The sequence below is a fragment of the Phyllobates terribilis genome, unplaced genomic scaffold, assembly GCF_046119375.1.
Source record: "Phyllobates terribilis strain yellow unplaced genomic scaffold, ASM4611937v1 Scaffold_3__8_contigs__length_932513732, whole genome shotgun sequence".
Taxonomy (NCBI): domain Eukaryota; kingdom Metazoa; phylum Chordata; class Amphibia; order Anura; family Dendrobatidae; genus Phyllobates; species Phyllobates terribilis.
The window spans coordinates 284983157-285008165 of NW_027362763.1; the positions used below are offsets into that span (position 1 = coordinate 284983157).

Here is a 25009-nt window from a genome sequence, read left to right on the forward strand (position 1 = left end):
ACATTTATTTTACCTCACTCTGATAATTATGGTTAGTATTTTTATATCCCATGTGCAATGAATACCTCTATTTTAAATATTAATACTAAATAGGCTCTGCAAATATGGCATGTTGTTTGTGTAGGTGGGGAGGGAACTGAGAGATCGATAAATCTGATTTCTACATTTTTTCTCTTTGGGATCCATGTCCAAAAATGACAAATAGGAAAAAAGATCTTCTAAATACCTATGTATTAACAAACTCACACAGTAGGATGCATTATTTACATGGGACTGTATTTACATGGTACTCTACAGTGCTTACCTAAGTCGTAAACCATGTGTGTTCATTTATTCCTAAATCCTGCAGCTACAATATATTGTAAGGTCATGAAAATAGATTCTGCACACATCAGCTGTGAGAATATTAATAATGGATGTATATATTTTCTTTTCCTGCTTCCTATTCCTACCATGCACAGGTGGCAATGCACAATGCCTGAATAGACAAAAGAGGAATTCATTGATAAGGAGACACATGGATCTCTGGACAGCGGAAATGACGACGTGTTACCAAGTAACAGATATTGTCCCTGGGGAAACTAGATCCATGGAGTGTTCCTAAACATCCCACAGTCACCGCACAATGCCGGCAGCCGTGGGTCCGCTATGGTGAGCACAAGGAACAAAGAAGTTCTGCAGATGAGAGATACACAGTGAAGGAAGGAGACATGTCAGAAAGGTAAGAAAGCAGGAGGAGATGTTCTGTCTTATTTCTCTACTATTAATTGGGAAAGCAAATGATAGACAATCTACTGTTACGGGATTAAGTGTCTTATTCAGAGACCTGAACAGCTGATAGTGGCTGAAATGAACAGAAAAAATGGTCTCTTTAATTGAATGTTCGATCTAATTAAATTAACCTTAAACTTTAGATGGCGGCTCATTTAGGAGAGTTTTTATATGAGCAGATTTAAGTGCCTTTGGAAATAGATTGAAATCATTTCTTCAATTCAAGCTCCATTTAGAAGTCCTTGGAATGAAGTTTTTATTTTACAGCTAAATCTATTTTGTACCGCCTGGCCCTGAGAGCAGCATTATCCCTAATAACGGCTAATTGCTCCCTGGAATGTAAAAATACAATGTTATCATTTTGAGCTATGCAATTCCATTACATCTCATTCAGAATAGCCTTGAAATAATGTAACATTAAATGCGTGTAATAAAATCTGCATTACGTCTAATTTTACACCAAATGCACAACCGAGCCATACGTTGCCTTGTAATTGTGTGATCCCCGAATGCAATCACTATCACTTGTTGTAAAGCCTGTATCACGCAGCATATAATAGCAATGAATGCAGATTATGGGGCAGACATCATTCATATTTCTTTACACCAGAAGCATTCGGCCATAAAATGTAGAATTGGAATGAGTGAATGTGAATTGTATCTGTCAGAGGTTTACATTGCACTATAATCTCATAGATCGCATTATTTGCATAGGTTAGTAGCCCTTCACTTTAAAAGAGGACGCTTATGAAAAATGCATGGTGCAGTACGGACAGAAACTATTGTATTGCTGTAGTGAAGACAGTCACGTATTTATCACTTTATACTACCAAAGAAGGTCACTAAAAAATTCCTCTAGATATAAAAAACAAATTGATCTAAAAATGTCAAGCATGGGTGGTATGTAGTTTGCGGAGTATGACCAGAACAAGGAGACATGAAAACTGCACAGTGTGTACTGGTGTTTATTCCAATTATGGTAGATTTTGGAATAGTGGTCTGGTTCCTGTCCTGGTTGTACATACATGTGACTGCTGCAGCCAATCCAAGCAGGGAAAACAGTCACATGGCTTTCCTCACAGAAGAGGAAGCAGTGAGGAATCGGAAGACCAATTGGAGAAGAATGGGTGTTTATTGCTAGTTGACTGTTCATCATCATTATTATTATTATTATTTTTTTTTTTAGTCTGCTGAGCTGCTTTAAAAAAATAAAGAATTGTGGACAACCCCTTTAAAATAAATTGCTGATCACAGGGCAGATATTTTTCTGGATTTCCTTTCAGCAATGACATTAAAGGGCAACGCTTTCAACTTTTTTTTAGCCAGATATGGCTGCTTAAATGTTGCAAAAATAAACAAAAAGTGACTGGCACCTTCTAACACAATAAAGCCAGTGTGAACAGGTGCAAGGACAGTATAATAAACAAATAAAAGAATACGGCAGCATTATGCTCCCTTCCCCCATACAAACTGCTTAATTTTGCATATAGGTCTTTAAAATGTGAACCCATTGACACCTTTATATCTTCTCTCTGTTGCTGCATTCCAGAGTAATCCACATTTTAATTCTTATGCACATGAATTATTAAGTGCTCTGGACATGACTGAGCACTTAACATTTCTCTGTCTTCCCAGGTTGTTTCCCCACCCAACATGAGCCTCTTCAGCTCTGATTCCCCTGCCTGGTGCTTGATGTCACACAAGATGGTGAGCTATCAATCAGTCTGGTGCTGGGCTGGGAAACATGCTCTGTAGGCAGTAGCTCATTAAGTTCTCTGTCAGTCCCAGGGAACATAAAGCCCACTTGTTCATATAAATTAAAATTTAACTACTCAGCAATGCAGCAACAGATAGAATATATAAAGGTGTCCAAGGATTTAGATTTCAAGACCTGCATGTCTATATATTCAGTTTAGGGGGTTGATCCCTTTTACATATACCTTCAATAGCATTAACATGAATTTTCATTCCGGGGACAGGCCTTCTGGCTCTCTCCCCCCATGCCCACTCAGCATAGTAGAATATGCATGTGTTCCTCTTGGTACTTGAGAGACCTAAAGTCTATCACACTTCTCACATGTAAAACTTCAGGTTGTAGAACTTGGATGTAGCTGTCAGACTATGCTGGAGCCAGAGAAGGCCCAAAAGCCCCATGTACATAAGAAGATGCCAGTAAACAAATTGCACAAGACTTGTGGAAGGGCAGGGGCGCTCGAATCGACATTGAAGCCCAGCAGCCTCTGTCATTGTCAGTGTTTGATCTGGTCATGCAGGAGTAATCTATGATACATCTGTATTGCAGGCCTCAGAAATAAATGATGTTGCATCGAAAAGACCGTTTTCAGCTTCCATTTTCTCCAGTTTCTTATTCCTAGATGAAACTTTTCTAATGATGTGCTTTGTGAAATGAAATATTGTGCATTAGCAAAAGGCCGACATCTGTTTGAGGGAAAAGCATGTTGACTAGGAATATAGTGCTGAAATGAAGCATAGCTTGTGATTGCCATGCTCGGCTTATAATATTATCTCTTCAGCTCCTCAGGTGTGAACACAAGCAGCAACAGCTTCTCTAAATCCTATTCATCGAATTGCTCTGATCTAAGCGAAACCAACACGTCTTTACCAGTCTTGTCAAGTAACAGACGAGCATTGCAGCAGAGCTGTGATTCCGGTATTTCCTCCCCGGTGAGAATTTTCTCATTTCCATATGTAGTATACTTATAATGACATGGGCGAGCGAAGACCTGAATATAACGAAATATTTGTGGCTTTACAGTCTTATTCTCTCCAGCGCTGCTCCATATTAACACAAAACATCTCTCCTAGGTCTGTTAAGTTAACTTAAGGAGCTTATACGGGATATTGTTCCAATGTCACAGTGTCCTAGGAATCTATACTATAAAATGATCACAGAATTTATAAGGGTTGTATCAAAGTCATCCGTAAAGTTTGTAGGTTGAAAAATCACCTTCAACAGGAACTTATGGCAGTACATACATTCAACTTCCGATCGTAAAATAGTTGTAAAAAAGTTTGAAAAAATATACCTGATTTATATTTCGAGCCATATATTCTGACACTTGACCTTTGCATTGAGCGGTTATGGTGTGGCCATTCTTGTCTACTCTTAGAAACGTTATCATTTGTTGAAAAGACCAAACTATATCAGATGGTTGCTCCAATCTGATAAACTCTAAGGATAATTTTGGGGCTATAAAGATGGAATTCAGAGGTGGCTGTAAAATGGCATGTTTCGAAAAAGAGAAAAATATATAGTTGACGTTTAAAATGTTAATATATTGTATTGCAGCTATCAAACATTGGGTTGTTAATATACCCTTTAATTAAATAGTATATAGTCATGAGAAAACTAAGTACACACTTTTTGAATCATATTACATGATAAAAAAAAACATCTGGTCCTCACAAGGTCTTAAAAGTAGGTAAATACAGTATTTGATGAACAACAACAGATGACAAATTGCCCCATGAAAATTATTTATTTACCAAAATTGAGTACAGCTTTACTGCTTCCATAGGAATTAGGAGGATAAGTGGCAGTCAGGTGATGCTAGTTAAATGTCCTTTATTAATTGTTAATCAGCAAGAGTGACCACCTATGTAAAAGCAGAAGATTTGGCAGTTTGCTGGTCTGGAGCATTTAGACATATGATAATACAGTGCTAAGGAGGAAACACATCAGCAATGATAAGCAATTGTTTCTGTCCATCAGTCGGTAGAGGGAATATAAGGCTATTTCCAAATAATTTGGAGTCCATCATTCTACAGTGATAAAGATTATTAACAAGTGGAAAGCATTTAAGACAGTTGACAATCTTCCGAGCAGTGGACAACCCTGCACATTAACCTCAAAGTCAGACCATGTCAGAAAAACTTCACATAACCAAAGAGCTACAGCTCAGACTCTAAAGGCCTCAGTTAGCAGGTTAAATATTTAATTTCATGACCGTAAAATGAGAAAAAGACCGAACAATTATGGCTTGTTTGGGAGAGTTGCCAGCAAAAGGTCTCTTCTTTCTAAAAACAACATGACAGCATGGCTAAAGTTTACAAAAGTTGCATCTGAAAAAATACACAAGACTTCTGGAACAAAGTGAAGATGTTTAGCTGTAATGCTCTGCGATACATTTGAAGAAAACCAAATACAGCATATCATTACAAACGCCTCATTCAATTTTCAAGCATGGTGATGGAGGGTGATAATTTGGGTTTGTTTTGTAGACCTGAGCACCTTGCAGTTATTGAGTCCACCGGGAGTTCTATGTGTACCAAAGTATTCTAGAATCAAATGTAAGGCCATCCATCCAAAAGGTAGAGCTTTTCCGAGACTGTGTCATGTAACAGGACACTAATCTGTAGCTCAGGTTGACTGAAAAAGAAAAGATTTTCATGCACTGCTTATTTTATTTTGAAAAATAAATAATAAATAACGCATTATCATTTTTCATGTCTGTTGTTCATTTAAGGTTATATTCACCTAATTGAAGACTTTCTAAGGACCAGATTTGTTTTGTTTAAAAATATGAAATTCAAAGAAGGTGTACTTAGCTTTCTGTCATAACTGTAAGTCCAATTTCACCTGCCCATTTGGATAGACCTTATTCAAGTTTGTCCCTACTTTAATTTGGTGCATGGTATATAATGCCTCCACCTCGCATCACATGCAGAAGATGGAACAATACCATAATGATGGAGCACCTGCAGGGGAAGCAGGTCATCCGGAATCAGGCCTTTTAACATGAGGATGGTCTCCAGAAGACACGTTATTGGCACTGTAAAGGTCTGTTTACATGGACCAATTGGCAACATGATACGACTGCTCTACACAGGTAGACCATAGTAAATGATGCACACTGATAAATCTACACTAGATCGTTCAGAGCATATAGGTGGCCATTGTTCTCGAAAGCTTGAGTCCTGTTTACACAGGTCGATATACTGCCGAGAACAATGGCCTTTTGTGTTGTACAAAAGATCATTTCAAGTGAGGAACGAGTATTTTGCTCATTCATTGGATGATTGTCAGCTTGCTTACACTGCAAGATAGTCATGAAATGAGAGTTTTTACCAATGCTAGTTCACTGTTATCTTGCGATGTAAATGCCCCTCAACAATGTTTGCTGGAGTAAACCTGCCCAGAAATCAAACTACAAAATCTCGTCTGGCATTGATCTTTTATGAGGATTATTAGGCAGCAGCAGATCCCATTGTGTTGAAAGGAATGTGCTGCTGAGGACAATGATGAAAGTGAAAGGGAACAGAAATCACCCAATCACTAATACAACCCCCTCCATAAAGATGACATGCAAATTAAATAAACAAGCACTTACTGACTTCCTACATTATCAATTGCTACTTTATTATGGGCAGTTTATCTGCTTGTACAAAAGAACCCTAAGGCTTTCAGTATCCAGACTAGAAACAATTTAAAGGGAACCTGTCACCATGAAAATGCAGTCCATTCTGCAGGCACCATGCTATAGAGCAGGGGGAGCTGAGAAGATTGATATATAGTTTTGAGATTTAAATGAATAAAACACAAGCTATACTGAACCTTTTCCGCCAAAACTATATATCAATCTGCTCAGCTTCCTCAGCTCTATAACATGGTGCCTTCAGAATGGACTGCGTTTTCATGCTGAAATTTCTCATTTAAGATCTGTTAAATAAATGTTGGCTTTGTGGCAGTCCATCTTACTGTCCTTCTGTCTGCTGTGGATGTGGCACACAGGGCAAATCCTACTCTAGTAGACTTCTTCCTTGAACATAGCTCAAGCAGGCAGCATTATCTTCTATCATTGATATAAAGGCAAGTGTTCTTACATGTACCTCATCGCGTTACGTATTTTCCCTTCATTCCTTACAAAATACCATAAATTAAGTAGTAAACAGACTATCCCCGGTTACTGTTGACTAAACATTAAAAAAGCATTTGACATTTAATTTGCAGAAAACAGACAATTGTTTACAGTAAAAATATAATAGAAAAGTACGGCGTCGGAATCTTAGGGCACGTGCCCGAGTTTATAGACTGAGACAATATTTGTGAGCTTTCACATTACATAAGTCTTCTGTTTTTCTTAATATAGTTAAATTTAACCTATTATAGCATCATATCATGTGATATACTAATCAGAATGTTGTGTGTGTTTATATACATATGTAATACATATATACAGTACAGACCAAAAGTTTGGACACACCTTCTCATTTAAAGATTTTTCTGTATTTTCATGACTATGAAAATTGTACATTCACACTGAAGGCACCAAAACTATGAATTAACACATGTGGAATTATATACTTAGCAAAAAAGTGTGAAACAACTGAAAATAGGTCTTATATTCTAGGTTCTTCAAAGTAGCCACCTTTTGCTTTGATGACTGCTTTGCACACTCTTGGCATTCTCTTGATGAGCTTCAAGAGGTAGTCACCGGAAATGGTTTTCACTTCACAGGTGTGCCCTGTCAGGTTTAATAAGTGGGATTTCTTGCCTTATAAATGGAGTTGGGACCATCAGTTGTGTTGTGCAGAAGTCTGGTGGATACACAGCTGATAGTCTATTGAATAGACTGTTAACTGCTTTTTTCTTGCCATAATACAAATTCTAAGTAAAGAAAAACGAGTGGCCATCATTACTTTAAGAAATGAAGGTCATTCAGTGCGAAAAATTGGGAAAACTTTGAAAGTGTCCCCAAGTGCAGTTGCAAAAATCATCAAGCGCTACAAAGAAATTGGCTCACATGAGGACCACCCCAGAAAAGGAAGACCAATAGTCACCTCTGCTCCTGAGGATAAGTTTATCCGAGTCACCAGCCTCAGAAATCGCAGGTTAACAGCAGCTCAGATTAGAGACCAGGTCAGTGCCACACAGAGTTTCAGCAGCAGACACATCTCTTCAACAACTGTTAAGAGGAGACTTTGTGCAGCAGGCCTTCATGGTAAAATAGCTGCTAGGAAACCACTGCTAAGGACAGGCAACAAGCAGAAGAGACTTGTTTGGGCTAAAGAACACAAGGAATGGACATTAGACCAGTGGAAATCTGTGCTTTGGTCTGATGAGTCCAAATTTGAGATCTTTGGTTCCAACCACCGTGTCTTTGTGCGACGCAGAAAAGGTGAACGGATGGACTCTACATGCCTGGCTCCCACCATGAAGCATGGAGGAGGAGGTGTGATGGTGTGGGGGTGCGTTGCTGGTGACACTGTTGGGGATTTATTCAAAATTGAAGGCATACTGAACCAGCATGGCTACCACAGCATCTTGCAGCGGCATGCTATTCCATTTGGTTTGCTTTTAGTTGGACCATCATTTATTTTTCAACAGGACAATGACCCCAAACACACCTCCAGGCTGTGTAAGGGCTATTTGACCAAGAAGGAGAGTGATGGGGTGCTACGCCAGATGACCTGGCCTCCACAGTCACCAGACCTGAACCCAATCGAGATGGTTTGGGGTGAGCTGGACCGCAGAGTGAAGGCAAAAGGGCCAAGAAGTGCTAAGCATCTCTGGGAACTCCTTCAAGATTGTTGGAAGACCATTTCGGGTGACAACCTCTTGAAGCTCATCAAGAGAATGCCAAGAGTGTGCAAAGCAGTCATCAAAGCAAAAGGTGGCTACTTTGAAGAACCTAGAATATAAGACATATTTTCACTTGTTTCACACTTTTTGTTAAGTATTTAATTCCACATGTGTTAATTCATAGTTTTGATGCCTTCAGTGTGAATGTACAATTTTCATAGTCATGAAAATACAGAAAAATCTTTAAATGAGAAGGTGTGTCCAAACTTTTGGCCTGTACTGTATATGTATATACAGTGAAGGAAATAATTATTTGATCCTTTGCTGTTTTTGTAAGTTTGCCCACTGACAAAGACATGAACAGTCTATAATTTTAAGGGTAGGTTAATTTTAACATTGAGAGACAGAATATCCCCAAAAAATCAAGAAAATCACACTGTATAAATAAGATAAATGTATTTGCATTTTGCAGTGAGAAATAAGTATTTTATCCCCTACAAACCATTATGAGTTCTGGCTCCTACAGACCAGTTAGACGCTCCTAATCAACTTGTTACCTGCATTAAAGACAGCTGTCTTACATAGTCACCTGTATAAAAGACTCCGGTCCACAGACTTAATTAATCAGTCACACTCTAACTTCTACAACATGGGCAAGACCAAAGCACTTTCTAAGGATGTCAGGGACAAGATCATAGACCTGCACAAAGCTGGAATGGGATTCAAAAACATAAGTAAGAAGCTGGGTGAGAAGGAGACAACTGTTAGTGCAATAGTAAGAAAATGGAAGAAATACAAAATGACTGTCAATCGACATCGATCTGGGGCACCATGCAAAATCTCACCTCGTGGGGTATCCTTGATCATTAGGAAGGTGAGAGATAAGCCTAAAACTACACGGGGGAACTTGTCAATGATCTCAAGGCAGCTGGGACCACAGTCACCAAGAAAACCATTGGTAACACATTGCACCTTAAAGGATTAAAATCCTGCAGTGCCCGCAAGGTCCCCCTGCTCAAGAAGGCACATGTGCAGGCTCATCTGAAGTTTGCCAATGAACACCTGGATGATTCTGTGAGTTATTGGGACAAGGTGCTGTGGTCAGATGAGACAAAAATTGAGCTCTTTGGTATTAACTCAACTCGCCATGTTTGGAGGAAGAGAAATGCTGCCTATGACCCAAAGAACATCGTCCCCACTGTCAAGCATGGAGGTGGAAACATTATGTTTTGGGGGTGTTTCTCTGCTAAGTGCACAGGACTACTTCACCACATCAATGGGAGAATGGATGGAGCCATGTACCGTAAAATCCTGAGTGACAATCTCCTTCCTTCAGCCAGGACATTAAAAATGGGTCGTGGCTGGGACTTACAGCAAGACAATGGCCCAAAGCATACAGCCAAGGCAACAAAGGAGTGGCTCAAAAAGAAGCACATTAAGGTCATGGAGTGGCCTAGCCAGTCTTCAGACCTTAATCCCATAGAAAACTTATGGAGGGAGTTGAAGCTCTGAGTTGCCAAGCGACAGCCTCAAAATCTGAATGACTTAGAGATGATCTGCAAAGAGAAGTGGACCAAAATTCCTCCTGACATGTGCGCAACCCTCATCATCTACAAACGTCTGACTGCTGTGCTTGCCAACAAGGGTTTTGCCACTAAGTATTAAGTGTTGTTTGCCAGAGGGATCAAATACTTATTTCTCACTGCAAAATGCAAATAAATTTATCTAATTTATACAATGTGATTTTCTTGATTTTATTTGGATATTCTATTTCTCAATGTTAAAATTAACCTACCCTTAAATTATAGACTGTTCATGTCTTTGTCAGTAGGTAAACTTACAAAAACAGCAAGGGATCAAATACTTATTTCCTTCACTGTATGTACAGTTTTGTGTGCTGACTTAATGATTGACCTTGTAAGAATGGGTGTTTTAAGACCCGGTACACATTAGACTAACGTCGGATGACACTTTAAGTGTATGGGGGTGTCCTACCAACTGAACCTTGGAGAAGATGTCAGACTGTCAATCACTTTGTTCTCTTGGAGATAAGTCACCTGCAGAGATGTCCGTCGGCAGCTTTCTTAAGGTACCGTCACACTTAGGGATGCTACAGCGATCCCGACAATGATACTACCTGGCAGGGATCGTTGCTGCGTCGCTATGTGGTCACTGGTGAGATGTCAAACAGTCAGATCTTCCCAACGACGCAGCAACGATACGGCGACCCGTAGCGACCTGTATAACGATGCAACGCAAATGCACGCCTATGTGTCTCAGTTCTGAGTCGCCAACGAGGTCGTTGGTAAGGTGTCAAACACAACAATGCATGCTACCCTATGGGACCTCAATGATCAAAAAAAGGTCCAGGCCATTCCGACACGACCAGCGAGCTCACAGCAGGGGCCTGGTCGCTGCTACGTGTCACACGTAGCGAGATCGCTACTGAGGTCGCTGTTGCGTCACAGAAGTTGTGACTCAGCAGCGATCTCGCTAGTGAACTCGCTTAGTGTGACGGGGCCTTTACACAGGAGTGCACAGCTGAGCGATCTCTCTCGTGTATGGAAGAAACGGCCGAGATGGCTTTCAGCTGACCAATCAGACAAAGCATCTTTCGTCTGACAGCCATCTAATGTGTATGGCCGACTTTACTGCAGGTTTTAGTTTGAAATTTACATAGAATTTGTAAATTTTCCCTTTTAAGGCCACGTTCACATGTTCAGTATTTTATCAGTATTTTACATCAGTATTTATAAGCAGAAATCAGGAGTAGAACAATCAGAGGAAAAGTAGAAACACGCCATCCCTTCTGCGTTTATCACCCACTCTTGGTTTTGACTTACACATACTGATGTAAAATACTGACCAAATACTTAACATGTGAACATCAATGTTTTCCCCATTGTACTCTTTTTTTTCTCACACTTTAAAACATACTGATAAGTTATTTGCTTCTTGGGAAATTGCTCCATGTATACTCGCAGTATAAATAAATTGGAATGTGAATCCCACTGCAGCACTGTGTGAATATGGGGGTCTAATATAAAGCCACATAATATAAATTCTATGGTAGAACTATTGCAGGAAACCCTTTGAATTTTATGGGCAGCAATAGTTTATCTAATGTCGAGGTCACATGAGTTTATATTCTCTCATGCAAGTGGATTGGGTTGATTTTGTTAATAACACTCTGATCAAACTCTTACAGAGTTTGAGCCAAGTGTCATCTTAGTGTGATCTGATTCTCTAAACATGAGAAATTCGGAGCACAGATGTGGAGAAGATGGAGAACTTAATTTCTTCATCTTCTCCATTGTTTGATGACATCCGAGTGCGGTCCGATGTTTTACACGCACCCATAGACTTGTATGGTTGCATGTCATTCGATTAGCCGATCCACTTGCAGCATGCCAAATTGGCATGAGAAAAAAAAAACGCACATCAGCACTGCCCCATAGCATAACATTGGTCTGAGGGCTATCCGATAAAATACCAAATTACTAGTGCTGTTATTTTGGAACCTATATAGAGCCATTAATTCCCATAGTGTTATACAGAACATATTATATCATTATGTAGCTAAAAACACCTGATGTAAAGATCAATAAAATAGTGTTCACCAAAATCATTACCTATGGGTATGCTCACAATCTATAAGTAATAGGAAATAGAGTAGAAGTCATTATTAAAGGTTTTTTTTGCAGTGTTTGATCTAGATGATCAAAATTATATTTTAAATTGGCTCTGACCGATTTACAAATATTAAAAGAAAAAGATGCCCGCCCTCAGTGTTGTTCTAGGTCTAATCCAGACCCCGCTGTTTTGTGCTTCCCAGTTCCATTCTTCTGGGGTTCACTGTGGTTAAGATTCTTTTTTTTATATTTTTTATTTTTTTAACTGGCCTGATCCCTTTTAAGTCTGACTTTTCAGATATTACCTTGTGTTTCTTCTAAAGCTTTTTGTTATTTATTATGTTTTATAATACCCACAGCTCCCCTAAATAGAGAATAGGCAAAATGTGTACTGAGCCTAAGTAATTCCGGTGTTGTGATGCCACAGATTATAGTGAACTTGGTCAGAGTTATGCTAGAATTCTCCAACCTCATGTAAGTAATGAAGGGTGATTATATGCATTTTCATGGCGGATGCTATAAGGGTGCACGTGCCGAATGTCGTCATTTAGTTCTTCTTTTAATCAAAACAGAGGTAACTTTTACTTGCATATTTAATCTCAATTGTCCTTGTGCGCCTTTGGTGATTTCAAGGTGTTGCTTTCCATGGTTTAATCATTTTTGAGTGTTCTGTGAATGCACATGAAAACACTTCAAAACATAATTAGCTCTTTCTTCTCCGTATTTAAAGCTTCCATGTGACGCGTTCAAATATCTAACTTGGCACAAGTTGAAAGAACATGATGTACAGGGGACTCAAATTCATTGTCCTAGAGTGAGAGAAGGTAAAGTAAGAAGCCTCTTATCTGCAAAAAGCATTTGCTAAAGTCTTACAAAAATGTTTATCCACTCCACCTAAACCATGCAGCGTTTCCGTTATTACTATTAGTAGATGAATACCGTGTAGCTGTTTATTCTTTAACGTGTGCATACATTTTATATGAACAAAGGGCCGACGGAGGATGAACTTGTAATAAGAGGAGAGGCTCATCTGTTCCAAGAAAGGACGCAAACGAACGATAAAGAGATATGGAGACAGAGACTGCAAGAAAACTGGGAGAATTGTCTGGTAAGGCTAAATACCCTACTCTTATTTCCTGGAGGTGAAATCTACTATGATCTACATTATTATAAGCATAAAAAAACACAAAATTTGAGCTTGGTTTAAGTTGGTATACATGCAGCACATAAATGCATGTTTCACAATGACCATGAATCAGAAAAACCTACAAGAAGCAAAATGAACATAAACCCTGCTGTAAATAAATAAAAAGAAAGTGCATTTAAATAAAATAGGGTTCTTAGTAGCATTGTTTTTAATCAAAAATAGTATATAAGCCATCCCTCCATCGACAAGGTGAACCCGTTTGGGATAGTCCTAGTCTTATTTCCTGGAGGTGAAACGTACTAGGATCTACGTTATTATAGGCATAGTATAATGTATCTCCTGCCACGACTGCAGTCCATCAATCAGCCCAAATCACAAATGCTTGCTTAATAAGTTATTAGATATCCTCATAAATCACTTGTGAATTTTAAACTAAAATTAAAGTTTTAAACGATGATTAGACACAGTCACTAACAATAATCATAATTATATCTGCTGACTGTAGATCATACTGTGTGTACGATACATGTGCAATAACACCATTTGTGACCATCATATGACTGGTATTCATACGACAGGGTGGGCCATTTATATGGATACACCTAAATTAAATGGGAATGGTTGGTGATATCAACTTCCTGTTTGTGGCACATTAGTATATGGGAGGGGGAAAACTTTTCCCGATGGGTGGTGACCATGGCGGCCATTTTGAAGTCGGCCATTTTGGATCCAACTTTATTTTTTTCAATGGGAAGAGGGTCATGTGACATATTGAGAATTGCATAAGAAAAACAATGGTGTGCTTGGTTTTAGCGTAACTTTATTCTTTCATGAGTTTTTTACAAGTTTATGACCACTTATAAAATGTTTTCAAAGTGCTGCCCATTGTGTTGGATTGTCAATGCAACCCTCTTCTCCCACTCTTAACACACTGATAGCAACACCGCAGAAGAAATGCTAGCACAGGCTTCCAGTATCCGTTGTTTCAGATGCTGCAAATCTTGTATCTTCACAGAATAGACTATTGCCTTCAGATGACCCCAAAGATAAAAGTCTAAGGGGGTCAGATCGGGAGACCTTGGTGGCCATTCAACTGGCCCACGACGACCAATCCACTTTCCAGGAAACTGTTCATGTAGGAATGCTCGGACCTGACACCCATAATGTGGTGGTGCACTATCTTGTTGGAAAAATTCAGGGAATGTGCCATCTTCAGTGCATAAAGAGGGCAACACATCATCATGTAGCAATTTCAGATATCCAGTGGCATTGAGGTTTCAATTGATGAAGAATGGCCCCACTATCTTTGTACCCCATATACCACACTATATCATCAAGATATGAGATGTGCAGCATCTGAAACAACGGATACTGGAAGCCTGTGCTAGCATTTCTTCACATGACCCTCTTCCCATTGAAAAAAATAAAGTTGGATCCAAAATGTCCGACTTCAAAATGGCCGCCATGGTCACTACCCATCTGGAAAAGTTTTCCCCCTCCCATATACTAATGTGCCACAAACACAATGGCCCACCCTGTATATTGTATTATAGTTGTACACATATTATACAGCAATGCTGAGCTGTGTAGCTGTGAATCCTGCACTGAAGTGTTGTAAGTTTTTCACAGCTACAGCTGGATGTACCTGTGTTTATCTGTCTCACACTCTGCTGAGTGCTTGTTGCTCCTCTTGCCCCTCTCCTCTCATTAGAGTATAATAGGAGGTGTAACCTGACACCTCACTGGACTGACTGACCATCTTGCTTTGATGAAGAAGTGTTTGAGTTGTTTATTCAGAGTGGATGGTATATTCAGGAGGCAGTGGGGGAAAGAAGAGGGTGACAAGCAGTGAATGAAGCATATTCCTCTGATAAAATCTATGACAAAGTTTCTTATACTCACATGTACTGTTAATTTATGCAAAAAAATTTAAACTGACAGTGACCATATAATTTTAAAACACCATTCCAACTTTTTTTTTTTCAGCGCTGGAGTGGTGCTACTAAATGAAGGTTCCTGCCCCCTGTCTTATACTTACCTGCCACCGTGTTCACCTTTTTTCTGCGCCGCTCTGATCCCGAGGCCCCATCGTGTGACCGCAGTATCTGACTGGCCAGAAGTCACAAGCTCTCAATGCAAGTCTACGAGAGCCAGAATGAGGTCCTCATAGACTTGTTTTGCGTTGTGAACTTCGGCTCCCTCCAGCAAACATTAGAGCGATCTAGAAGGTTGCAAACTGCTGAACACCGACAGAAGCGGTGGTAATAAAAGGTGAAGACAGCGGCTGGTAAGTATCAGACTAGGTGCAGGGACCTTACATTAGAAGCATCACTCCAGCGCGGCAATTAAAAAAAAAAATCACTGGAGTGGTGCTTTAAACTCAGTGATTGCTCCTTTTCAATCACTGCTTACATAGGTGTTTTGGTTGAAATGTCTACCTATTTCACCACCTTGCTTGGACTCTGTGGATCCTCTACTTGGAACTTGACACATCGTGCAGGGTCTATAGCTGGATTCTTCAAATACAGTTGGGTCTGTATTTTCTGGTTTCCAAAAAGTTCTGTCCCAATTGCAGTTTATTGGAAAAAAAACAAACCTGTGCTTTCATTTCCAGGTCCAGTGTTGAACCTCTGCTATTGCCCCAGTCTCCACATACCTCAAAGCAAGTCCACAAACAATACCCAAAAAACAATGGCGTAATTGCATTTTCATATTTCACCCAACTTTTAATTATTTTTTTTTCATTCTCTGTAAATTATCTGCTAAAATTAACAGTGTCATTAAAAATTACAACTTGTTCTGCAAAAAACAAGCCCCATATGGCTATGTTGATAGGAAAATTAAAAAAAAAAAGGTACAGCTTTTGAAAAAAGAGGAAAAATGCAAAAATGAAATGTCATTAAAGGGTTAATACATTGCATTATTGTACACGGATAAATAGGGCTCCCGTATTTAGGCTTTTTCATAATGTATCGGGTAGATCCTGTCACTGAATAGTGATGACAGTTAGAAAAGATACAAGGGGAAACTTCAAGGAGGAAAGAATGGTGTCACTTGATGCACGAGAACTGCAGCACTTTTTCGGGGCAGTCGGTTTTTGCAAGTTTTCAGTCGGTTAAACATGTTCACAATGCATTCCAAGTGATATTTTATCATGTTTTAGCACTCCATGGAGACATAGATCGACCTTTGCTGGTCTGAACACCGTGTAACATTCCTTGAAATATATATGTAAAACAAAAAGCTGTCTGGAGTCAGAAAGCTGGAAACCATTAGAGACAATAAAGCCAGTATGACATGCCTCAGTGGCTGGTTGCCTTCACTGGTGCATACAGAGGTTGCACTACAAGGTGTTGTAGACTGCCCCAGGGAGCCGAGAAGACTCCAGCTTCAGCGCTGTCTTCTTACAATGAATTCATACATAACAAACTGTAAACCATGACTGACTATGTGCAAATGACTTGTAACGTAAGCCTCGATTGTTATAAAGAAATCCAATTTTCTCTGAGAGCAGCTGAAGTGGAACTTTTAGCAGCTTGTTAGAAAGTATGATAAATCTCAGAAATCTCCTAGAAATAATATATTTCCGTGAAAATTATATATTGCTGTTTTTCATAATATAATAAAATTTCAATTTCACTGGGAATCGTTTTTTTGCCCTACATTTTATTTATGGCTGCTCAATAAACTCCTCATGCAAAACATGAGAAATTGGTAAAACCGAACATTGAAAATCAAGAATGGGACGAGGAAGGTCATATGATGGGAATCCAACCCTGTGATTGACTTGTACTTGTTCATTTGCAGAATATAAATCTGTCTTATCAAGATCTTGGGGATCCTTACCAAGAAAACAACTTTCACCGTATTCTTCGGCGTCTGATAAGAATAGAAAGACTTTGGTTGGTTGACAACTCATTAAAAGACTTGAGTGCCATTCGATTGCCAAGGTGGGCTACTCATGCATTCTAACTGGCTATTAAATAACTAGAATTGTTTTTCATGTATGACTAAATGCTGATGAATATTCATGGGTAGGGCTTTGAGTATGATTGGGTATGATTTTTTTTATAATATAATATAAATATTTTTTTCATTTAATTGTGTATGTAGCCACAAAAAAGGAAAATGGGCTAAAACGGTTTGTCTGTCCCTCTCACGTCTACAATTGAGACTTAGGGCACCCATACATATTAAACTATTATTCTGTTGAACCCTTCGATATCGATGGGTTCAGCCAACAGTCTTATAGGTATGGGGGCATCGGACGACTGATGGTTTGGAGAGATGTCGGTCACGCATGTCCAATTTCAGACTGCTGACATATTGTTCTCCCTGAGCTAAGATTCTGACTCACGTGCCAGCCGGCAGCTTTCTAATGGAGAGCAGGAGCAGTCACTGAGCAAGTGCTCCTGTGAATGGGAGTCTCGGCTGAAATGGTTATTGGCCGAACGATTGGCTGGAGCATCTAATGTCTATGGTCGGCCTTAAGGTGCATTGTCATAGACAGTCATCTTGTGTCTATACTGTTGTTCGAGCAGTTTCTGTAGCCATGACAGTATTCAGTAGGTGGTCATTAACCTTTTGTTGACCATGTTATAATAACACAGCACAGCCAGGAGTTTGCATAGGATCTAAACCATACTTTTAGGGTATGTGCATACATTGAGTATTTGCAGATATTTTTGCACAAAAAACAGTGTTGGCAGGAAAAACAATGTGCAGAATTTTCATGTTTTTGACACATTTTTGCTTGTTTCTTTGTCCCCAATCATTTGAATAGGTGTAAAAACGCTGCAAAAAAGCTGAAAGAATCAACAAGCTTCAGATTTTAAAAAATGCTTTGATAGTTCAAATCTGCAAGAAGAAAATATGTATATGAGATTTAAAAAAGTTCAACATGTGAATAAGTTCTTATAGTGCCCTGATCCTTAACAAATTCGCTCAACACTACTCAGGATGACTGGGGGCCCAGTGCTCAGATCCCCAGTGATTAATAAATTATCTTTCGTTCAATAAGGGATGACTTACTAACTTGGTACAAACACTTAACAGCCAGTGTGACCTTCAAGGCATTACAGGGCTCCTGTTAGCATTTTGGCTTGTTCAGTAAATGAATTTCTAATTATTGAGACTAACTGTCCCCACATTTGTACTTTTGAAAATAATATTCGTTTGGTTGTTGCAGGTGCAAAGAGTTAAATTTAAGCAAAAATCACTTTAGGTCCTTTAAGCAGCTGCCAAAGCTTCCTGCAATCCAGCACTTATCACTTGCAGAGAATAACATTGATTCTTTGAGTGGACTTGCAGACCTGAAGCATTCTCCACTAGAGTCACTTGTCCTAAAGTCAAATCCATGTGAGTTTTTGGAAGACTACAGACTACGGTAAGTGACAGCCTTCATGTTGTTACAGGCTCTATTATACTTACTTGTAATTAACTAATTTTGTGGCATTTTTCATTGATTTGTGCTTTTATACTCTGTGACTATATTCAGTATTTATAATATTTAGATTAAAAATTATAACAATTACTAAAGAAGGTGTGATACAGACCAATAGAAACTGGATTCACAAACCCCCCCATCTAAATAATACTCATCTTCTTGATCCCCCACGAGCGAGGGTGCTCATTTAACCCTTTAACCAAGCATGCTTGGGTACTTACCGAGTATCTTTGGTGTGCTCGTATATTATGTTCGAGTCCCTGCGTCTGCATGATGTACGGCTGTAAGACAGCCTGAACATGTGTGAGGATTCCCTAACAAACAAGAAATCCCTGAATGCTCACTCATCACTATCCCCCACCTCTTTTGTTCCATTGCTGCATGGGACTCACGTCTGGCTCCATACTTTCTGCTCTGAATGGACGAGTATGTGACCACTGCAGCCAATGACTCAACAACAATTTTAAAGGGTTACAACTTTTTGTTAGAAGCATCCACTAACGATAACCTTATTAGTGGAGTCTCAGCTTTACAATATTGTGTAATCTTTGGGGTAAGCCACTGCAGGTCAATTCTGCATCACAGAGGTCACACTGAAATGAATGGGCTGTCGATGGTCCACACTTATTACACCAGGATACTGAACAGAGGACTCTCCTTTATTAGCTCTGAAATCCCTATTATGGTATTTAAACATCTGTTTTCTAAGTCATTTAAAGACAGAATAGTAGTATCTTTATTTAATTACTCAGTGTCATCTTTCTGCCCAAAAATACCCCAGTAAATTGGACTGCTATACTGGAGACTTCAACTCCAAAGCAGATTGCAGCGGCTTCACAGCTGAGAACTTCCTTATCCCTTCCATTAGATGCTGTTGGTGAAATAATGAAAATTTTTAAACTTACAATACTGCATTTAAAAATGCAAAGATGCTCAGTACAGATGTTCATAATGTCCTATATTCACAGTTATCAACAGCGCAGCCCCCATATAACATTAAATGAGGATTTCTGGTGTAACAAATTATCACCTATTCACATGGTAGATGCTGGATTGGTCGGGGCCCTTCAACCGAGACCTCCCCAGAATGGGTGACTTGAGTCTCATGTTTTAACAGTGTGCCGTTCTGTGCATGTGAACTGCTGCTCCATTCATTCTCTATAGGACTGTCAATCCCATAAACTTTAATTGTAGCTGTAATGTATATGTGGTAACGCCACTCTTTTCAAATGTAAGTGTACATACAAGTCGCTGTTCATGCGATTTGTGGAAGCATCAATGGATGGACTCCTACCAATCTAGTAGATATTGCTTAGCTGTGATAACTTGTTATAACTGGAGTACCCTTTAAAGGGGTTGTCTGACTCTATGTGCCTGCAGACTGTCATGCTCCTGGATTAAATCCCTTGAGCTTGTGTTCTGTTATTGGCTTCTCTTTCTGCTGAGGCACAGAGGAGATATATCTTTTCTCTGGGTGTTTGGGTTCTGCTATTCTGGCTGCAGTCTGTCTAGCTTAAAAAAGGTGTTTTCATTTGTCTGTATATCACCTTTTGGATGCAGCTTTATATGCTTTTCCCCTACTGGTGTTAGATTAATTTGGATGTTCTCACATTCTAGTGATGTTTGGAGAAAGTTTGTGAGATTCCAGCTAAGGATTTTTGCTCTGCTGTTTTTCTTTTCTATACTTTGCACCTATCTTTTCTTTATCAATAGGAAGTAGACCAGGGATCTTCAAACTTTTTAAAGAGGGGGCCAGTTCACTGTCCCTCAGACCATTGGAGGGCCGGAATATAGTTAAAAAAAAAAACTATGAACAAATTCCTATGCACACTGCACATATCTTATTTTGAAGTAAAAAACAATACAGGAACAAATACAATATTTAAAATGAAGAACAAGTAAAGTTAAATCAACCGGTATTTCAATAGGCAGCATAGGTCCTCAATAGGCAGCATAGGTCCCCAAATAGGCAGGTAAATGTCCCCAATAGGCAGCATAGGTCCTCAATAGGCAGGTAAATGTCCCCAATAGTCAGGTAAATGTCCCAAATAGGCAGCATAGGTCCTCAATGGGCAGGTAAATGTCCCCAATAGGCAGCATAGGTCCCCAATAGGCAGGTAAATGTCCCCAATAGGCAGCATAGGTCCCCAATAGGCAGGCCAATGTCCCCAATAGGCAGCATAGTTCCTCAATGGGCAGGTAAATGTCCCCAATAGGCAGCATAGGTCCCCAATAGGAAGGTAAATGTCCCCAATAAGCAGCATAGGTCCTCAATGGGGAGGTAAATGTCCCCAATAGGCAGCATAGGTCCTCAATGGGCAGGTAAATGTCCCCAATAGGCAGCATAGGTCCTCAATAGGCAGGCTGTTTCCCCCGTATAATGCCCTATGCAGGCTGTTCCCCCCTTATAATGCCCCATGCAGGATGTCACCCCCCATATAATGCCCCATGCGGAATTTCCCTTTCTCCCACCATATAATTCCCCATGCAAGATATCACTCCCCTGTCTTTATAATGCCCCATGCTGGATGTCACCCCCCCATATAATGCCCCATGCAGGATGTCACCCCCCCATATAATGCCCCATGCAGGATGTCACCCCCCCCATATAATGCCCCATGCAGGATATCATTCCCCTGTCTTTATAATGCCCCATTCAGGATGTCACCCCCCCATATAATGCCCCATGCTGGATGTCACCCCCCATATAATGCCCCATGCAGGATATCACTCCCTGTCTTTATAATGCCCCATTCAGGATGTCACACCCCATATAATGCCCCATGCTGGATGTCACCCCCCATATAATGCCCCATTCAGGATGTCACCCCCCCATATAATGCCCCATGCAGGATATCACTCCCCTGTCGTTATAATGCCCCATTCAGAATGTTACCCCCCCATATAATGCCCCATGCAGGATGTCACCCCCCATATTATGCCCCATGCAGGATGTCACCCCTAATATTATGCCCCATGCCTCCATACATTAAAAAAAAAATACTCACCTCACTTCTCACCTGCTGCCGCTGCTCGGGTCCGGACTCCAGCGTCGCTGGCGTCTTCCCACTCTGCACTGCCTGTGACGGCTCAGGGGAGGGCGCGGTGGAAAGACGTCACCGCACCCTCTGACCTGAGACGTCACAGGGAGCGCACAGCAGGAAGACAGCGGATCTGCAGAGGCACGGGGAGAGGTAAGTATCCGGCTGCCGGGGCCCTGAGCAAGCGGGAGGGAGCAGGCGCTGACACCGCTCTCCTCCGCCCACAGCCCGGCGGGCCGGATAAAAATCCTCTGCGGGCCGCATGTGGCCCGCGGGCCGTAATTTGAGGACCCCTGAAGTAGACAGTATATTTTTTAACAGTATTTGCTTTTTTCTTTGTTTAGTATTTCGTTATTTACTTTACTCACCCTGGTATCTTTCCTTTGTTCAGCACATTCTCCCCTTGTAGGTAATTCACACTTTGCTCTGCCCTCCGGTTCTTTAGGAGGAACGTGAAGCAACTCGATAGCCGTTTAGGTCCAAGTTGCCATCTCCTAGTCTGTGGTTATGGCTATCTCTGCAACCACAGGCACCACTAGGGATGCGAAGTCAGGATATCTAGTCTGTACAGGAACCGGCAGGGTCAGTTGCCGTTTTTAATAACATATTTTTCCTAGTCAGTTGCTACACAGGCATAACACAGACTTGTGAATCATCACATTGCGTGCACTGCAAGATGTCAGGAGTCTCTTTTGCCGGCGCCGGTCATGTAATTTGCATACCAGCGGTCACGAGCTGACTAGATAGGTGCAACCTCGCTCAGTGCGAGTGCATCGAGCAAGGCCAGACAATCTGGTTGGAATGTGGCTGGAAGTATGGAAATTGCAATACTTGCGGTCACATGATCGCCTGTTCCAAGCGTTGGCACCTGAGAATCCTTTAAGCTTTATTCACACATTTTTATCATGTTACAGTTTTTAATACTTTTTCTCGAAAATTGCTGCCAAACCGTGGTGTTTTGCATTAAGTTTAAGTAAAAAAAACCCATAGTAATAATGTCACCACGTGACTGTAATATGTAAATAAACCCTTGGTTGTCATCTCTCTGTTTGTTAAATGATGGCCACACTCTTTTTGCAGCTGAGTTTGTTTTTGTATGTGTTAATTTTAAACCCCTTCACGACCTTTGACGTATATTTACGTCAAAGGTTGTGTCCCTGCCTTTGATGCGGGCTCCTGCTTTCATGGCCGGTGTTCATAGGAGATCGTGATTTTTGCTATACATTGCAGTTTCAAGTCTCCTAAGGGGACTCTTGAAGTCAGTAAAAATTGTGAAAAGAAGTTTTTAAAAATACGCAAAAAATAAAAAAACAAAAGTTCAAACCCCTTTTTGCCCCATTGAAAATAAAGCAATTAAAAACAAAAATAAAAGTACCTATATTTGGTATCACTGCATTCAGAAATGTCCGATCTATCAAAATATAAAAACAATTAATCCGATCAGTAAACTGCGCGAAGAGAAAAAAATCAAAACGCCAGAATTATGTTTTTTGTCAATAAAATGCAAAAAAAGGCAATCGAAACATTGTATCTACCCCAAAATGGTATCAATAAAAACGTAAGCTCAGGGTAAAAAAAAATAAACCCTCACCCAGCTTTAGATCCTAAAATTGAAAACGCTACAGGTTTTGGAAAATGCAAACATTTTTTTCTTACAAATTTCAGAATTTTTTTTCACCACTTAAATAAAAACCTATACATGTTTGGTGTCTGCATACTCGTACTGACCTGGAGAATCATATTGTCAGGTCAATTTTACCATATAGTGTACATGGTAAATAAAAAAAAAAACAACAAAACATTGTATAATTTCTCTTGGAATTTATTTCCATTTTCCAGTACACTATATGGTAAAATCAATGATGTCATTCAAAAGTACAACTCATCCCGCAAAAAACAAGCCCCCATATGGCTATATTGACGGAAAAATAAAAAAGTTATGGCTCTTGGAAGAAGGGGAGGAAAAAATGGAAGTGCAAAAATGGAAAGTCGCAAGGTCATGAAGGGGTTAAAAGCGTTTTGATTAAATTGAATATATATGTATCAACACCAAAAGCAACATCAATAACATAATAAAATGCAAATAGATATTAACTTCTGTGCACAGGCACTAGACTTGTGTTTTGTATTATTCATCTTTCATGATCACGTACGTATATTTTTAATATTTCAGAGTGTTCTCCATTTTGCCAAATTTGAAAACTTTAGATGGAATTCCAAAACTTCCAGAGGATTGGTCGGTGGCAGAAGAAAGCCATTTTTTAACAATCAAGTGCACAATTTTGTAATCATTGCCTGCACTGGTGCCTGAAATTTGAAATATTCAAGCAAAGCGGATAGACTGGTAACATGCAACCTATTTTCACAAGGTGCTGAGCACTTTGCATTTTTGATAATGATAAATAAAAATGTAAAAGATTATTACATTTGTTTTGTTGTGTTTCACTTCCAGTGAACAAACCCCCAAAATTGTCTGAAAGCCCAAAAAAAAACGATCTATAATGCCATGTTCACACAATCAGAATTTGCAATAACCAAATCCACAGCTCTGAAATGAGGATTCATTGTGAATAATGAATGTGGTAAAGACTGTAATATCCAAGGAGCTGTATTCCAGATTTACTTCTACATTGGATGTGGCAAAAAAACCTTGCCTTATTCACATGTTGAGTCTCCGTGTAAATCTGGACATAATTCGCAACATGGGAACATTACAGATGATCAGATTTGACAAAATTTTAATTTGCCTGTTTATGAGGATTTTCACAGGAAATTCGATTTGCAGCTAAGTTATTTTCTGTGGACTGAATGTCCCTTACTATACTCTGAGGTCTCTCCAAATGCAGCGCTTAAAAAACATAAGGTGTAAAAGTTGAAAAAAAAATACTAACTCTCACTTCACCGCTCCCTCTTCTGTCCTTCCAATCCTCGCCATCACCTGTTCAGTCCTCACCGCATCTTCTTTATCACCGCCACTTGCACTGAAATCCAGGTTCTGCGCATGCGTGCATAAAGTATTGGCGCATGTCATGACGATGTTACCTTACGCACGTTTTCAGAGTTTTCAGTGGGAAAGGGATTTCAGCGCTCCCAATGACAGTAAGAGGATGTGATGGGAGGGGCTGGAGAGGTGAGCAGTAAGGTGGGTATAAGTATTAATTTGTATTTCTAACTTTTTCATGGCCTAATTCAATTTAGAAAAATAATGGCTAGCAGCCGCCATTTTGCTGGCTCCGTGCGAAAGTGATTACAAACAATACACATTTTAGCAAATGCAGATTTTTTTTTGCAAAAGTTATAGAATTATATATATACACAGAATCTCGCAAAAGTGAATACACCCCTCACATTTTTGTAAATGTTATTATATATTTTCATGGGATAACACTAGAGATATGACACTTTGATAAAATGTAAAGTAGTTAGTGT

At 39.7% G+C, this 25009-nt stretch overlaps 1 protein-coding gene across 1 annotated transcript; it reads left to right on the top strand.

Moving 5' to 3' along the window:
• The first annotated feature begins 560 nt into the window (after positions 1-560).
• LOC141258071 (uncharacterized) lies at positions 561-23988 on the top strand. Its single transcript, XM_073673078.1, has 7 exons — positions 561-721; positions 3306-3456; positions 12677-12770; positions 12936-13054; positions 16901-17043; positions 18282-18479; positions 23754-23988. The coding sequence occupies exons 1-7, from the start codon at positions 711-713 to the stop codon at positions 23866-23868; spliced, it is 831 nt and encodes a 276-aa protein (XP_073529179.1). The 5' UTR covers positions 561-710; the 3' UTR covers positions 23869-23988.
• The last annotated feature ends 1021 nt before the right edge of the window (positions 23989-25009 follow it).